The 18552-nt window shown below is 42.2% G+C and overlaps 1 protein-coding gene across 5 annotated transcripts in view; it reads right to left on the bottom strand.

Annotated features, from left to right (window-relative positions):
* LOC132582139 (protocadherin alpha-C2-like) overlaps positions 1-18552 on the bottom strand; it is a 341397-nt gene that overhangs the window by 230525 nt on the left and 92320 nt on the right. The window contains exon 1 of one of the 5 annotated variants that reach the window (XM_060253609.1): positions 15888-18391. The exons of the other annotated variants lie outside the window; for them this stretch is intronic. Coding sequence (XP_060109592.1) covers positions 15888-18245 — 2358 coding nt within the window. The 5' untranslated portion in view covers positions 18246-18391. Of the gene's footprint in view, positions 1-15887; positions 18392-18552 lie in introns of those variants that run through there. 5 annotated transcript variants of the gene reach the window in all.

The raw sequence follows: 18552 nt of genomic DNA, 5'->3' as shown, positions 1-18552 counted from the left end.
AACCAGAGAACTCAGCAACACAATCATTTAAATAGGCATGACATCCCAAGCTGTGATTTTATGTATTATTTTTCAGAACCAACAAAGATGTTTGATATTATACAAAAATCCATCTCAAAAGGAAACAACCAGTTTCTTGCCATTACATTAAAACATGTCCATGATGTGCCCAACAGGATGCAAAGGAGCCTCTGGATGCAGGTTAAGGTCCATGTCAGGATGAATCATGTCCTAAAAAAAAACTGGTGGTGGAAAAGGCCATCAGGTCACAACCTTGTAGATTGTCAAGGCAAGAGATGTTTGGAGGTGGTTTGCTGTTGCCTGCCTCTGTGTATCAACTCTGGACTTCCTTAGTTGTCTCCTATCCAAGTGCCAACCAGGGCTGATCTTGTTTCGCTTCCAAAACTGGGATAGCCTGGCCCATCCAGGTCAGGGAATATTACAAATTATAAAGGTAGTATTATTAAGATATATATAGTTATAAAACATCTATTGCCAGAGTTTACAATTCATTGTTGGTAACATTCAAAAATATCTATGTGGTGTCTTTCTAAGCAAAACCTTTAAATGATCTTCCATGTACTAAATTATTTCTGTTCCCTTTCTCTGTTACATATTTTTTCAACAGGAAATGTGCATTTGTGTCAGATTACCTATACTGCAATATATTTATTTTGATTTACAAATTATTCAAGAAGTTGTTTAAAACACTGATCATTGATTAAAGCATTGGTTAATCATTGATTGAATATTAACACCCAGGATTCTATAGATCAGGGGTGTCATTCTATAGATCAGGGGTGACCCCTGGGTATCCAGGGGTCAAATCAGGCCCCTGGAGGGTTCCTATTAGCCCGTGAGTATGTCTGCTTCCCCCCCCCCTGCTTCCTTCTGTGTGACAGCTTGCTTTGCCAGGCTCTCTCAATCACACAGCAGAGCTACTGAGCCATGCCTCTTTTCCTTGGCTGAGGTTCCACCCCCCTCCCTCATCCCCTTGGGAGGGAGGGAAAGAGGCAGACCTTCCTTTGTCCAGTTCCCTTGATCATACAGGAGAGATACAAAAACTTTAATTGTGTTTGTCTGTGTCCTTTATAAAGTTTATATCTCCACTACCTAGCATTACATTTATGACACACATGGCCCATCCTAACAACGCCTCATTTATATCAGATCTGGGCCTCAAAACAAATGAGTTCTACACCCCTGTTATAGACCTTAAGATGGCAAAAGGTTGAGTCAGGAAACATACTTAGGGGAAAAGCCATCTTACTCATATTAACCTACAATGGCTGATTTTTAATAATTGGAATTATTTGCAAGTTGTAACTATAAATTGCCTTGAAAATCAATTGCTCACATGATGGAATGCAAACAAGTAAACAAGGCAGAATGAGTTTGCAGCATCCAGGGCTGTACTCTTGTTTCACTGCCTGTTCGCTTATTTTATTTGATATTTGATTTAGACCATACTCTCTTTATTAATTATGAGATAGGTTCCAATCATCAACAAATAAAACATATCTATGATAATGAAATCAGTAATGAACAAAAAAACAGCAGCACAAATAATTCAATTCTCAGCTTCAAGAATCGTAATTGTTCCATGCAACTCACCGGCCCAGCAGCATTTGGGACCAGCTCCTTCCCATTCTCAGCCAAGACAGGAACATTGGGGGTGAAAACCATGAGGTCGTTTTTGGCACCAGCATCCCCACTCACTCCCGCCAGGATGTGGCTGTGGCGATTGGAATACGACCAGCTGCCCACTTCACTGGCACACACCAGCGTAGCTGTGCCAGGGCCATACATCATTGCCTCTTTGGTCTGGCTCTGACATCGCAGTGCCACATACACGAGGATCACCAGCAGGAACAAGCTGGACACTGAGCAGATGGCGATGATCAGATAGAGATTGGTGGTGTCTGCCAGAGGCTTTGCGCTCCTTCCTGACCTAGAGAGGTGGGTATCACTCTGAGCAGCCTGGGCACTGGCCACCAGTGACACACTGAAGGTGGCGGTGGTTGACAGAACCGCCTTGCCATGATCCTTTACCAGAACAAGTAGACTCTGCATGATGCTGCCTTCTGCGTCCTCCAGAGCACGTGTGGTGCTGATCTCACCACTGTAAAGACCCACCCGCCACAAGTCACTGGATGCATCATACAGTTCATAGCGAAGCCAGGCATTGTAGCCTGAATCAGCATCCAGGGCATGGATCTTGCCCACCATATGCCCAGTTGTCACTGGAACCTTCACCAGAATGGGGGTATCCACAGTTGGGCCAGACACCACAGGTGAATTGTCATTCTCATCCAACACGAAGACCTGCACAGTCACGTTGCCACACAAGGAGGGCAGCCCAGCATCCTTGGCCCTCACCTGGAACTCCAGCAGCTTCACCTCCTCATAGTCCAAGGGCTGCAGGGCATACAGCTTCCCACTCTCTGAATGCACTGAGATGTAGCTAGACAGAGGCCAGAGCTTCTCATCCAGCCAGTAGCTGATCAAGGCATTCTCAGCCACATCTGGGTCTGAGGCAGACACTGTGAAGATGTGAGCACCAGGAGGGTTGTTCTCCTTCACAAAAACAGTGTAGGAGGGCTGTGCAAAAGTGGGTGCGTTGTCATTCACATCACTGATTGGCACCACCAGACTGCTGCTGGATGATAGTGGGGGGTCCCCTTGGTCTTGGGCTAGCAACACCAAACTGTACTCGGCCACTTGCTCCCGGTCCAGTGGCTCAGACAATACAAGTGAGTAGTAATTCTTGAAGGTGGATGTTAGCTTGAAAGGGAGCCCAGAGGGCCGCATTGAGCAGGTCACTTGCCCATTGGCCCCAGAGTCCCTGTCTGAGATACTGATGAGGGCCACCACTGTCCCTGGTGGAGAGTTCTCAGGCACTGGCACTGACAAGGAGGACACCGTCACTTCTGGGACATTGTCATTCATGTCCATTACTTCAATGCGAACCTTACAATGTCCAAATAAAGGAGGGTTTCCTTTGTCTTCTGCCACAACTTGAAGATTATACAAATTAACATCCTCAAAATCCACTTTGCCAAACACTCTAAATTCCCCAGTGTTGGAATTGATGCTAAACACCTTAGTGAAACTTGATGGTACATTGTTACTAAAAAAATAGGAGATTTCTTTATTAATTCCTTCATCTAAATCTGTAGCATTCAGTTTAATAACCAGTGTCCCATTGGCAGCATTTTCCAGCAGTTTTACCCTGTAAACTGACTGGTTAAAGACAGGGGGGTTGTCATTTGCATCCAGCACATTGATCACCAGCTGGACTGTGCCCGAGAGCTGTGGCTTGCCCCCATCAGAGGCCGTGAGCAATAAGTGATGCAGAGGGGCTTTTTCCCTGTCTAGTGGAGCTTTTAATACAAGTACTGGAGATCTACTCTGGTCCTCTTCACTGCCTGAATCAAGAACAAAGTAATCATTCAGGCTGAGTTTGTAGGTTATCAGGGCATTGGCATCTGTATCTGCATCAGAGGCACTAGATAGTAAGAAATGAGAACCTGCCACCCTAGATTCTAAAATGTCCAAAATCTGTTCATGCACTGAAAACACAGGAGGATTGTCATTTATGTCCTTGATCTCCACCTCCACATGGAAGACTCTCAGGGGTTTATCCACAATCACCTCCAGGTGAATGGCACAGTCCGTGTTCTCAGCACACAGCTCCTCCCTGTCTATCCTGGAATTAACAAACAAAATCCCATTCTGCACATTTACCTGGAAATGCTCTTCCTGTCCCTTGGAAACCATCCGGAACATCCGAGGCACCAGCTCACTCACCTCCAGCCCCAGGTCTTGAGCGATGCGGCCCACAAAGGTGCCGTGCTGGGATTCCTCCAGCACGGAATAATGGAGCTGGCCGCTCCCCACCTCCCAAGCTGTGTGGAAGAGAATCAGCTGCAGCAGCAGCTTTGCCCCATCATCCTTCTGCCAAGCAACCATGGCAAGCTCACACACAAAGCCCCAACGGTCTTTGCTGGCTTCAGGACTCTCCTTTCCTTTCCATCCACACTGGTCTTCCCAAAATCAATGGGATTTTTTCCTGCTGTGCAGCATCCCTTGTGCGCTCTGTTCCTCTTGTAGATCAGGCAGGCAGGCTTTTCAGTCTCTCCCAGGGAGGAGCTCTGTGTTTTCGGTCATCCTTAAATATTCTCTTAGACTACAGTGACCCCTTGTGACGGAATTTTGCAATGGAGCAAGTTTCAAGTGAAATGGTTCTAAAATACCCCTTTCTTTCCATTTGTTTTCATAATCCTGTTTTGAGAGCACGCCATCCATGTGTGTCTCTTTTTGACAGTGGCATTTATTTCTTCTGTTTGCCTACAATGACCAAGAGTCATGTAGCATGTGAAGGACTTACATCATTTTATTCCAGCAGGGGCTTCCAGGGATCTTGGGCTCATCCATTTTTTTCTGGCCTAGATATTCTTCATCAATTCATCTTAGCTTCTTTTACAACTTGGGCCACTAAACACATTATGTTTTGTTTGCTTTGTTTTAGGTTCCATCAGATAGTATGTCAACATATAATGCGAATGTGATCCACACATCTGCAAATTCCTGTGTCCTACCAAGAACCCTCACCAAGAAACCACATTTTGCTTGGTATTCTGATCAAGTGTAAACTTGGATGAGTCTGTAGTCATGTAGTGCCTGTGAGCCACGATGGTGTAGTGGTTAAAAACAGCAAACTCTAATCTGGAGAACCAGGTTTGATTCTGCACTCCTCCACATGAAGCCAACTGGGTGACCTTGGTCTAGTCACAGTTCTCTCAGAACTGTCTCAGTTCCACCTACCTCTCAAGGTGTCTATTGTGGGGAGAGGAAGGAAAAGTGATTGTAAACTGCTTTGAGACTCCCTGGGCTAGAGAAAAGTGGGAGTATAGAAACCAACTCATATTTTTTCTGAAACAGCCCTTTGTTTTTCCACTTCTTTTGTGATAATGATGAGTCTGCAATACATTGCTGTTGTACACATTCTGACATTGGACACTCTCAGTTACCATATATAATTTCAGAATACATTATTTCCTAGGCTAGCTCCAGGTCTGGGAGGCAGCAACCTGTAATGCCCCCCCCTTCATTCTCCTACTGAGACCATTCCTGCGGTAGCATTTACTCCTCCTCCATTCCCATGTAAAAATCTGGCTTGCTACTAGAAATGGAAGATCGCTTCAGCATACCCTTTGACATAACCACTTCCATTTCCTGAATGAAAGCACCCACCAGCAACAGAGGGCAACTTCCTTGTGCTCCTTTTTGGTCATGTCAACACCAACTGTATTGCATTGAGTTCTACCTTCTGAGTACCTGTCCCACCAAGAAATAGAAGACCATCACCATGGCACCCATGGCTATGGGACGACCTACAAGTGGCAGGGTTTTCTGAGTTGATTTGCACCTCCATCAAAAACGTGATTAGGGGATTTTCATACAGGGGGTTTATATACAAATTATTGTATATATATTTCTCTGTGCACCTTTGCTTTAGAAAGGGGACAGTATGATTTTAAGTAAAATTTAGTGACCTGGAACAACTGAAAGGATCTGGGGAAAATCTAATAGGCTTCAGAGAGTTTTTCAACCGGCTTCAAATGGCATCAAATCCTGGGGGCGAGAGTTATAACTGAGATAAATGGAACCGCTCAAGTCAAATAATCCCAACATGAGTATAAAGAAATAGCAGTATGATTGAGGAATAAGCAAGTGTCCCCCTCTTGTGACCTCCTGGATCAGTTTCTAGGTATTGGTGTATATGCACTTGTGGGGCTTGTGTGTAGGCCTGATGAGGCATTTAGAAAAAAGGAGAGAACAAGACGTCCAGGTGAAAATACTTTCATTAGCTCATCTAATAGTTAATTCCTGAGGAGAATTTTGAAGATGGTGATGGAAATCTTAATTCATGTGAGAGGTTCTGTTGCCGATACTTGTGCTGTCTTGAATGGTTCATAGATATCAACTCTCTGTTCTTTAGCCAGGATAATGCAAACAACATCTATGGGGAAACCTTCATTTTTAGAAACAGGAGGTTTATTTGTGATTGGGGCATGTTTCCAACTGCAAATTCCTAGATACCTCCTTAGATGTTCCTTGTTATTCTGATTCCACCATTATATCTAATAACAAGCTGGCTAGCCCTTGTGTGGATGATGAAAGTCACTCAATGAGGCTGCCCACGGGCAAGAGGGGAAGGTCTACATGAGAGACGCTAAGGCTGAAATGGCCGGCTCAGGGCAGCATTAAGCCACCCTGGAAGTAAGTGGGCTGGAAAAGGAGCGGCCGGGAGCCTCCAGACGGCATGTGGACCTCCCCCAGAACAGGGACAGGCTGCATGCACTCTGGAGGATCTTCCAGAGCACTTGTGCACCTCCTGGCCACTCCCCGGCCACTTCCTGGCTGTCCAGAGAGCCAGGGAAGCCCTTCAGAATTTAGGCACCACTTTGTACATGGTTCCTTTTTGAGGCAGCTTCAATCCAGCCCCAGAACAGGCTGCATGTGGGACGGGGATGGCAGGCAGATGAGCACGTGTGTATGTGCTTTTTTCATCTGCCTGCCTCCTGTCCCCAGGGTGGCTCAAACTGCCTGTCTGTTATCACCCAATGTATCTTTTCCTTTAAAATGCTAACAATTGATGAAAACAGTTTGGAATAGTGGGACCCAGCAGAGGTTAAACCCTTCTGAAAGCAAGTTTGGTGTAGTGGCTATGTGCATAGACTCTTATCTGGGAGAACTGGGTTTGATTCCCCACTCCTTCAGATGCAACTGCTGGAGTTACCTTGGGTCAGTTATTATTATTATTATTTATTGGATTTATATCCTGCCTTCCCTCTCTCAGAGCTGTTCTGCTCAAGAGCAGTTCTTGGAGTGCTCTCTCAGCCGCATCTATCTCACAAGGTGTCTATTGTGGGGAGGGGAAGGGAAAGGACACTGTAAGCCACTTTGAGACTTCTTTGGGTAGTGAAAGTGGAGTATAAATCCAAACTTCTCCTCCTCTTCTTTTTCTTCCTCTTCTTCCTCCCTGCATGATCCCAAGATAAACTGAGGCTACAGGAGCCTGCAATTTCTATTTCATTGATACATGAACTATGTCTCATATGTCTAAGTCTGAACTAAGTTTAAACCAGAAAGTCAAATAAAAATCTTGACTACACAGTAAACTCACTGGCCTTAGAATGCCAGCCACTTACCTTCAAATACCCAGTGGCACATACAGAGGCAGTCATATTGGACAAGGGTGTTGTAAGAACTATTGAGTAAGATATACAAAGTGCTTTGAACCCTGATAAGCACTCCATGGCCACAGTTAGACATGCATTTATATCCAACATAGCTATGGATGCCTGTTGGATTTAAAGTGTACGTCTAGACAGCAACACGTGGGGATAATCTGTGAGTCATGGGCAACCCATCCTGCCCCGATTCAGTTCCAAACCTATTTGACAGTGTAGAAAGTCCAATCCTAAACGCTTGATGACAGGCCACAAACAGATTTTCTCTGTCTGATCGCTCCAGCATCATCAAGCCACCACAACTTCTGTCCTCATCAATCCTGGTTCAGCGCCATTTAAAAAAAAATCTTAGTGATACGTGCATAACCACATAATCAGTGAAAGGCAGCAGGAGCCCACAGGGGCCTTAAGCACTGCAAGAGATTCATTCTGAGCAACCGCAAACACTTTTTTCTAGCCTGAAATTTGTGAGTAGCACAATCATTGTTTAGTCCACAGTCCTAGAAAATAGTCCCTACACATGGGCGAGCCAATCAGTGGCATTGTTTATGTGCATGTGCAAAGGCCAGGCTGTCTGATTGGTCAATGACAGGACAGGCACTTGGGAAGGCAGACTATGGTTAGGATGTCTCATCAGGCAGTTATGTTTCAAGTAAGGGTGGACAAAAACAGGAGTGCCTCACTGACAGTGGTGCGTCTGACCACAGCTCATAAGCAAAGCAGACAATTGCTTCAGTGTGAGATTAACTACATAACAAATATTGTATGTGAAATTGCATTGTTTCTTGAGGATAGCAAGAGAGTTGATAGAAAAGAACAAAAAGAAAGTATTTCTTTTATATTTTTGTTGAAATTCAATATTGTTATCTAAGGTGATGAATTGGGCTCTGATGAAGGTAGGAAGGTGAGGTATAAATTCTGTAAATAAAATAAATGCATAAATAAATATGTATTACCTTAAATATTGCAGGGCTTGGCTAACTCTCTTAAAACAAAGAAGGTATTAAAATATTAAAAAATAAGATGTACAGTATCACCGTAAACAGAGTCACGTTCCAGAAAAATGTCCAGAAAAAACAATTAAAATTAAAAACAAATTAAAATTAGACAGTAAAATAAACAATCCAGAAAGAACATGTGTGTGAGAGAGAGAATTTGGAAACATAAAATAAGTACAAAGAAATTAGCCTGAAAGAAAAGTCACACAAAAATGTCCTCTAGAGAAGTAGATATGTTTAAATTTTGAGAGCTGTTATTGGTTTCTGGGAAAAGGGGGGAAATAATTTCTGCTCAAGCTTCTGAGAGCTGAGGAACTCCTGGAAGAGAAATTTCACAGTTAGGGTGGGATTTCTAAATTGTTCCCTCCTGTAATTCCATGCAGGTACCCAGTGTTATATTTAACAATTAACTGGCTGCATTCCATATGGATAATGAAAGCACACAATGGGACTTACACACAAACACACAGACAAAGCAAAGTAGAGGAGTTCACAAATATGCAGGAAAATGCACACTGCAAAACCAAAGGAAACCCGGAGGGGGGCTCAAAAATGGTCTAAGGAGGACTGAAAATGCTCCAGAAAGGGTGGAACTTTGAGAGAAGTTGACCTTTGATTAAAGGAAGAAAGGGAATGGGAGAGTGAGATCAGTCTGCTCAAGTTTCTAATAGCATGGATGATCCTGAAGTAGGAGATGGAGGCAGCAGGATTTGATTTGCAAATTCTTTATTATCGTTTATTATTCCTTGTGGAGCCCCAGCCTGTCACAGTGTTGAGTACTTAAGCAGTTGATCCCCATTATGATAACAAAGGCAGCAAAAAAGGCTTACCAACTGCCAATGCAGGGGTTTCAACATACTTGAGGGATTTTCGAGTTTTGCAGAAAAATATGGTGCCAGAAATTAACCAAAAGAAAAACTACCTCACCCAAACCAAAACTAACATTGAGAATGCTTCAGGAAGATGGAAGTTGAGAACAACTGAATATCATTTTTAACGGGGTGAGGTAGGAAAAACCAATCTGCTCAAGCCCCTGAGAACTTGCAGAATCCTGGAGGGGACAATTGTGAGGGGCAAATTATTCCCCCTCCCATGAATCCTTGCAAGTTCCTAGCTAGTAATGTCCTGAAATTTGATTTTGTCTTCTGCCATTTATGTTGTTAAAATTTTATATTTGTTTAGAGTGATATTTATCTATAACAAATCACTAACTGTTTTGGGGGTTAATATATTTTTTTTCTTATATTATCTTTACATGATATATATATACACACACACAAATTCACCAGCCTTGGATTAATTAGTTGTTTATATTTACTACGGCCATCAGTCTCCTCTTCTCATTTCCTAGTAATAGGCATCTCTGGTCTATTTTACATTTTGAACACATAAAGCTGCCTTACTGAATTAGATTACTGGTCTATCAATGCCGGTACTATCTACTTTGAGGGACAATAGCTCTTCATGAAATCACATAACCTACTACCCAATCCTTATAGTGCAGGTGTTGGGGCTAGAGCCTGGGTCCTTCAACAAATGCTCTACCACTGAACATCTTGTGTTCTTGTGATGCGGCTGGAATTTCTCATTATTTATATAGTCGTTAATATTCTCCATGTTAGGATTCATGTCTCATATATCTCAGCCTAACATTTGAGAAATTCTTCTGCTTTCTCTTCTGTGGTGGTTGCATATTTATCTCTATCTGTTTGAACTGATGATACATATTTTTATTTTGTTTATACAGCTAATAATCTAGAAAGAGATATTCTTGGCTCATTTGAATAGCTGTTGTCAAGATTGTGATTTTACAAATTCTGTTTTTAATTTATTCTTTGTATTGTCTAATTTCCTCTTAATTTACAAGTTCATACTTTTCCGTATATCCAGGGAATCCCCTAACATAAGCAGTGACCTAACCTTGTCTATGGGTGGCCTGATTTTGTTGCCTTCATCATCCAATTAGGGCAAAGCCAGTTTGCTATGAGAAATAAACATATATACATATTCACAAACAAACACAGATCCTTCATAGCATACAACATACAAAAATATTAAACAAAAAAGTAACATAATTAATTAATCTCAGATACTTACCACATTTAATGTATCGTGTTTACCATTTTATCAACAAGAAGGCATTTGACAGAATAGAATGTCCCTTCATGAAAGAACCAGTAAAACCATTAGGATTTGTTCTTCATATAGTAAGATGTTGATTTTCAGCACATTTTCGGCAGAAACAAGTCACAGTCAATGATAAAAACCTTACATGTAAAAATACTGCTGGCTATAAAGAGAACCAGTGAAAGCTTGAGTTCTTACGAGTTCCAATCTATTTGGAGAAAAGTGATCCAATAAGAGATATACAAAGATGTGTTTCTCACATCTCCATCCAGATCTACCTTTCTGCTAGTCATAACATATGGTGCAGTCCTAAACAGAGTCCCATCCTTCAAAGTCAATTGATTTCCATGGACTTAAAAGGGTGTGAATCTGCTTAGAATTGCACTGTTAAGCACCAGACTTTAAGTGATTGACTAAGTCAGGTTGGGAACTGTTTAGCTTTAGGGGACACTTCTATTTTGTTAATCTCCTCATTAAATATCATAAACATATTTTCAATGTAAGAATTATAAAATGATGAATATTTGACGAACTTATTCTCAGTTATCTATCTATAAAAGCCTTTGAGTCAAAGAATTAATTGTTGCCACAGAAATAAAAAATAGTAATTCAAATACTTAGATGAGATACTCTCAGTGTTCCTTCTAAGCTGAGTTAGCGTGAACTAGCTCACAGATTTTTAGCCTCTAGCTCACACATTTTGTCTTAGCTCAGGAAGGACAACCCCAGAGCACACTAATTTATGCAGTAGGTCACACCTTTAATGCCAGTAGCTCACAATTTTAATGGTAGTAGCTCACAAAGTAGAATTTTTGCTAACAAGACTCTGCAGCTTAGACAAAACATTGGACACTGGGTATTTTGCGTTTGGTGCCCCCAACAGTGCCTCTTATGCAGGGTTACTCAAGTCTAAATCCACTAAAGACAATGTGCTTAGACTGGAGTAACATCTCCATAGGATCACACCACAACAGTCCTTTCTTAGTAAACAGCTGCCATGCAGTACCCTGCCTTAGAATAAGGCCAGAGGATGGGGAGACTTCTGGGCTACATCGTCTTGCTAGCAGGTGGATTCGCGAGCTCTCCTGCTTGCGACTCCCCTTGATCAGGAAGGGGGAGGGGTGTCACAGATCTGACACCCCCGAAGAGATCCTGGGGTGGTCTCTTAGGCATGGGGCTTTCACAGTGGAATGGGGGCACAACGGCTGTTGCTCCTGTTCCTTCTGTGTGCTCTGAAGCTCTTCCCGTCGTGACCGCTAATACAGCAACAAGAGACGAACGTTCGACTGCTTGCCTTTCTTTTCTTTAACAAGCTTTTGATCTATCACCCCTCTATCTAAGGCATGACAAATCTGCAATGCAAGTAAGTTTGCTTTCAGTTGCCGAGGGCTAATGGGTCTTTTTTATATTCTAATGACTTAGTAGTTCAAAGGAAGGGAAAGAGATTGATATCTCTAATTTCCCTGTGAATAAGGCCATGGAAAGTTAAAGAACATCTTTAAACACTGGAAACAATTTGAATTAATCGGAATATGGACATTTAAATTGACCCAGATCATAATTGGATATTTGTTAAAGAGACTATTATTTGGCTGCAATACGGTCTGAACAAAATGACATACCTGTAAGAGGGATTTTTCCTTGTTGTCTGATCTGAAATTCATATGTTAACATCTAAAACTTCAGTTGGAGAAGACTGAGAAGGATGGGCTGTCTGGAACTTTGAGCTACTTTTTAATCAGGATTAATGGACTGAGTTTGCTGACAGAGAAAAATGGCTTTGCTAAGTGAAACTTCTTATAAAAAAGACATTTTGAGCAGTTTAAAATCTCTGAGGCAAGATCTTGGTTTATTGGCTGACTTGGTTAAGAAGCAAATGGCAGCTTTTTTGTTGAAAGCTAGCGAAACCTCAAATCTACATGAACAGAGTGCTAAAGAGAACCTGGTGATGTCTGTGGAATCGAAATGGGAGATGGAGCTGTTGGGAAATCAACAAAAGAAAATTAAAATGGAATCTTGTGGTGCACTTAAAAAAGAGGACCGGAAATGGGGACTGACTCAAGCTAGGTTGAAAGGAACAAAGACTATGAAATTTTTCTTATCTCCTTCGAGAAGGATGACTGCATTAAGAAGTGAGAAAATGCATTTCAACCAGAAAATCATGATGTGGAAATCTTTCAGAAAGAAGACTCTCCTGAATTAAAGTGGATAGCTGGACATGGAATTTGTAAGAATTTCTGATATGTGAAATTAGAAGGCTAAGTGAAACTTTTTTTTGTTTTGTTTTGTTTGTTTTTGGGCTATAATAAGCTGTTTTGCTTAAAATAATATGGATTTAAAAGTTAAAGAGCTAAAAAGTTTTTGAAAATAATTTTATGTAAAAATAGTCTTTGTAGATTAATTTTTAAGAAAGCAGATAATGTAATTTCCTGACAAATTGCTGAACTCGTTTTCAATAGATAATGATATTAGTTTCTATGTTTGTTATAAATATGGGTAATTTTACAAGTTAATCTATAACTCAGGGTATAAATTTTTTTTTTTAGTAAGAAGGGTTTCCTGAAATGTTTTTATTTTGGATAGCTGGGTAGGTAACACTCAATAAGAATAGGTTTGAGACCTTCATTTTTGGGTTATAAAAAGTTGCTTTTCCTAGCCCAATAGCGATACAAGAGGATTAATTGTTAAAAAGGTAAACAATACAGATGTTGTGTAAACTGCTAGATTTGTTTTTTTTTAATAATGTCCCTCACAAGAAACTGTTTATATTGAAATAGAAATAATACCAGGTTGTATTTCTTTTTAGTTTTTTTTAAGGATAAAGATATGAATTTTTCGTGTCTCTGTTAATGAGGATAGTGATAAACCAATAAATTAGTTTGTGTTTTTTAGCAAGGTTAAGCCAAAGTAGTAAGTTTTATGCTGAGACTGCTCTGACTTGTTCAGATTTATATGTGTTGAAGAAGAACTGTTTAGACTTGTATTGCAAATAATAGTTTAGTAAAAATGTTTTATAATGGAAGATAAAGATGGCAAAATATATGGAGAATTTTATACTTGCAGGTAGAACGAGTTGGATATTTTATTTGGAGGTAGACTTAAAATTGATATATTTGTATTTTTCCTTCCCCTCCCGCCTTTCCCATTCTGTATATGCCCTCCCCACCCTCCCTTTTTTTTGTATCTGTGCTTATGCTTTTTCTTTTGTAGTTAAATATATATATATATAAAATAAGGCCAGAGGATAGAGAGAAGGGTAATGTTCCCTCCTCCATTTTCCTGATCTGAAATTATCCTGTAGAACTGTTGTGAGTTAAGTCTAGAAGGCTCAGCTTTCTTTATATCCCAAACTCTGTTCTACATCATCACAAAAAATACACCACAATAACACTCATACCACACAAATCCATATCTCTGTTCTACATCATCACAAAAAACACACCACAAAATCCATAACTCTGTTCTACATCATCACAAAAAATACACCACAAAAACACTCATACCACACAAATTCAGTATCCACAGTCTGAGGCTGGCAAGGCTGTTTGAGATAAGGTACCTTTGCCAGGCAATCAACAAATTCAGTCAATAACCCACAAGCCATTGCACAATTCTGCAATTGTAGGAAAGTGGATCCCTATATTATAAAGACAGTCTACAATATTTAGAGTCCAAGGCCAAGAATTGAAAATCACATTTCTTGCAGTTTAATAAATGAAATAAATAATGGCAATCCTTTCATGGTACCCCAGAAGAGTAAGGTAATAATACCATTGATCAATAGGGATGCCGACTAAAGTGGGGGGGGGGAGATCTGGCTGCTTGTGACTTGAGCTCAAGGACCTTTCCACAGCATGGAGAGGAACATTAAGTTACTGCAGGTGAAAAAGGTGTTCAAAGCACAACTAAATGCCAGGTTCGAAATTACTAAACACTGCTATACAAGAATCCTAACAAAACATATTCATTCAATAAGCAGAGTATTAATTTTTCTAAAATGATTTAAAAGATTATCTAAATATGATATAAATTATACTTTCCTGTACAGTGAAAATGTTCATACTAAGTGTACATTAACAGGATTCCATGGTTAGATTTTCACTACTGTTTAGAAGATATAAAGAAGTATCAGCAGGAGAAATGATTTAATTCAATTTCTCGATGGAGTCTAGCCAATTAGAGTAACTAGATTCTGAGCAAGGAATACAGCAGAAACAGCAAAATATTAAAATCAAAATCACAATGTAAAGTTGGTTAGGGGAAGGGAATTAATTAAAAGCATGAGTTTAAATAAAGCTGAAAGTGAGCATAGATGTGGAGAAGATATTCCAAAGTCAAGGTGCTATCACTAAGCAGACCCTGCCCCTAATCATCACCCATCTATGAAATTTGGGGCATGCAACGATGAGCTGATACGATGGTATATCTGACCGGTAATGTGTTAACTGTGTGGAAAAGAATCCCTCCCAAAGACCCTCCAACACAATGTCAGTTTTTATAAAGTGGGTTGGCCTATGGAAACAATGGACGCAGGACCCATTCCTTCAAGCCAGCGATACTTTTCAAAGGCTTCTGTGTCTGCTTGTGGATGCCTCTAGCCTGTAGCTAAATACAGATATGAATTTTCAGTTTTCATTTCAAAAGAGAGAGTAGTCTATCACATTTATTCTTAGGAAAAACATATCCATCACTAAGCTCATTAAGAAGTAAAGTGTGACATCAATTAAAACAAAGGCCATGAGACAAATCCTGCAACATGCTTATACACATGCTTAATAATGCACTTTCAAACTACTTGCAATGCACCTTAGCAACTATTTGCAAATAGATTTTGCCATTACACAGAGTAAGATCCAAAGGGCATTGAAAGTGGATTCAGCATGTGTGAAAGTGCATACAAAGCATTATTAATTTCATGAAACTTACAAAATGCTAACCATACCAAACTAAACAGAGTTCTACCCTTACAAGCCGACCGACACAAATGGACTTAGAAGAGTGTAACTCTGCTTGGGTTTACTTATTTATTGGTTTACCTTATTTGAGGCTCAACTTCTCACTGAGACGCTAGGCAGATTGAAGAATAAAAAACGGTAGATCAGGCAGCATAAAACAATGAGTGCTCAATGCAACAGGACTAGGAAGACAGTAAGACAACAATGCCTGAGACAAGGGATAGCAAGGCAATTGATGACAGCTGAGTTATGACGGCCCAAAAACAACATTTTCTCCATCATTTTCACAGAGCAGAGGATGGCCACCACTCTCCTCCAGCACACACCTCAAACAAGGCAGGAACCTCTACACCTGTACCTGTACACAACATTTCTCCTCTCTGCAAAAAGAAAGAGATCATACAAACTGAAGCCACCATCTGACTGACCTCTGAGTCAAAAGCATGGCTGTCAGATTCCATGAGGGATGCAACAGAAGAAGTTTATTCTCTGTAGACAGAACATACAACTGAATCCAGAAAGAATCATAATGGTTCCATGCAACTCACCGGCCCAGCAGCGTTCGGGACCAGCTCCTTCCCACTCTCGGCCAAGACAGGAATGTTGGGGCTGAAAACCATGAGGTCACTTTTGGCACCAGCATCCCCACTCACCCCCGCCAGGATGTGGCTGTGGCGATTGGAATACGACCAGCTGCCCACTTCACTGGCACACACCAGTGTGGCTGTGCCAGGACCATACACAATTCCATCCTTAGCTTGGTTCTGGCATCGCAGTGCCACGTACACAAGGATCACCAGCAGGAACAAGCTGGACACAGAGCAGATGGCGATGATCAAGTAGAGATTGGTGGTGTCTGACAAGGGTTTTGCACTCCTTCCTGTCCTAAATAGGTGGGCATCACTCTGGGCAGCCAGAGCACTGGCCACCAGTGACACACTGAAGGTGGCTGTGGTTGACAGAACCGGCTTGCCATGATCCTTAATCAGAACAAGCAGACTGTGGATGTTGCTGCCCTCTACCTCCTCCAGAGCACGTGTGGTGCTGATCTCACCACTGTAAAGACCCACCCGCCACAAGCCACTGGCTGCATCATACAGTTCATAGCGAAGCCAGGCATTGTAACCCGAATCAGCGTCCATGGCCTGAATCTTGCCCACCACATGCCCAGCTGACACTGGAACCTTCACCAGAGTAGGGTTATCCTCAGTTGGAGCAGACACTGAAGGTGCATTGTCATTCTCATCCAACACAAAGACCTGCACAGTCACGTTGCCACACAAGGAGGGCAGCCCAGCATCCTTGGCCCTCACCTGGAACTCCAGCAGCTTCACCTCCTCATAGTCCAAGGGCTGCAGGGCATACAGCTTCCCACTCTCTGAATGCACTGAGATGTAGCTTGACAGAGGCCAGAGCTTCTCATCCAGCCAGTAGCTGACCAAGGCGTTCTCCGCCACATCTGGGTCCGAGGCAGACACTGTGAAGATGTGAGCACCAGGAAGGTTGTTCTCTTTCACAAACACTGTGTATGAAGGCTGTGCATAACTGGGAGCATTGTCGTTCACATCACTGATTGGCACTATTAGGCTGCTGCTGGCTGACAGTGGGGGGTCCCCTTGATCTTGGGCTAACACCACCAAACTGTACTCAGCCACTCGCTCCCGGTCCAGTGGCTCAGCCAGTACAAGTGAGTAGTAATTCTTGAAGGTGGATGTCAGTTTGAAAGGAAGCCCAGAGGGCTGCATTGAGCAAGTCACCTGCCCATTGGCCCCAGAGTCCCTGTCTGAGATACTGATGAGGGCCACCACTGTCCCTGGTGGAGAATTCTCAGGCACTGGCACTGACAAGGAGGACACGGTCACTTCTGGGGCATTGTCATTCACGTCCAGTACTTCAATGTGAACTTTGCAGTGTCCAGACAAAGGAAAGTTTCCTTTGTCTTCTGCCACAACTTGAAGATTATACAAATTAACATCCTCAAAATCCACTTTGCCAAACACTCTAAGTTCCCCAGTGTTGGAACTGATGCTAAACACCTTAGTGAAACTTGATGGTACATTGTTACTAAAAAAATAGGAGATTTCCTTATTAATTCCTTCATCTAAATCTGTAGCATTCAGTTTAATAACCAGTGTCCCATTAGCAGCATTTTCCAGCAGTTTTACCCTGTAAACTGACTGGTTAAAGACAGGGGGGTTGTCATTTGCATCCAGCACATTGATCACCAGCTGGACTGTGCCCGAGAGCTGTGGCTTGCCCCCATCAGAGGCCGTGAGCAATAAGTGATGCAGAGGGGCTTTTTCCCTGTCTAGTGGAGCTTTTAATACAAGTACTGGAGATCTACTCTGGTCCTCTTCACTGCCTGAATCAAGAACAAAATAATCATTCATGCTGAGTTTGTAGGTTATCAGGGCATTGGCATCTGTATCTGCATCAGAGGCACCTGCTAGTAAGAAATGAGAACCTGCCACCCTCGATTCTGCAATGGCCAGAATCTGTTCATGCACTGAAAACACAGGAGGATTGTCATTTATGTCCTTGATCTCCACCTCCACATGGAAGACTCTCAGGGGTTTATCCACAATCACCTCCAGGTGAATGGCACAGTCCGTGTTCTCAGCACACAGCTCCTCCCTGTCTATCCTGGAATTAACAAACAAAATCCCATTCTGCACATTTACCTGGAAATGCTCTTCCTGTCCCTTGGAAACCATCCGGAACATCCGAGGCACCAGCTCACTCACCTCCAGCCCCAGGTCTTGAGCGATGCGGCCCACAAAGGTGCCGTGCTGGGATTCCTCCAGCACGGAATAATGGAGCTGGCCGCTCCCCACCTCCCAAGCTGTGTGGAAGAGAATCAGCTGCAGCAGCAGCTTTGCCCCATCATCCTTCTGCCAAGCAACCATGGCAAGCTCACACACAAAGCCCCAACGGTCTTGGCTGGCTTCAGGACTCTCCTTCCCTTTCCATCCACACTGGTCTTCCCAAAATCAATGGGATTTTTTCCTGCTGTGCAGCATCCCTTGTGCGCTCTGTTCCTCTTGTAGATCAGGCAGGCTGGCTTTTCAGTCTCTCCCGGGGAGGAGCTCTGTGTTTTCAGTCCTCCTTAAATATTCTCTTAGACGACAGTGACCCCTTGTGACGGAATTTTGAAATGGAGGAAATTTCGTGTTCTAAACCCTTTTCTTTCCATTTGTTTTCATAATCCTATTT

Source organism: Heteronotia binoei, chromosome 14 (genome assembly GCF_032191835.1).
Source record: "Heteronotia binoei isolate CCM8104 ecotype False Entrance Well chromosome 14, APGP_CSIRO_Hbin_v1, whole genome shotgun sequence".
Taxonomy (NCBI): Eukaryota; Metazoa; Chordata; class Lepidosauria; order Squamata; family Gekkonidae; genus Heteronotia; species Heteronotia binoei.
The sequence above is the reverse complement of the archived record's forward strand: the minus strand, read 5'-3'. Positions and strand labels throughout refer to the sequence as shown.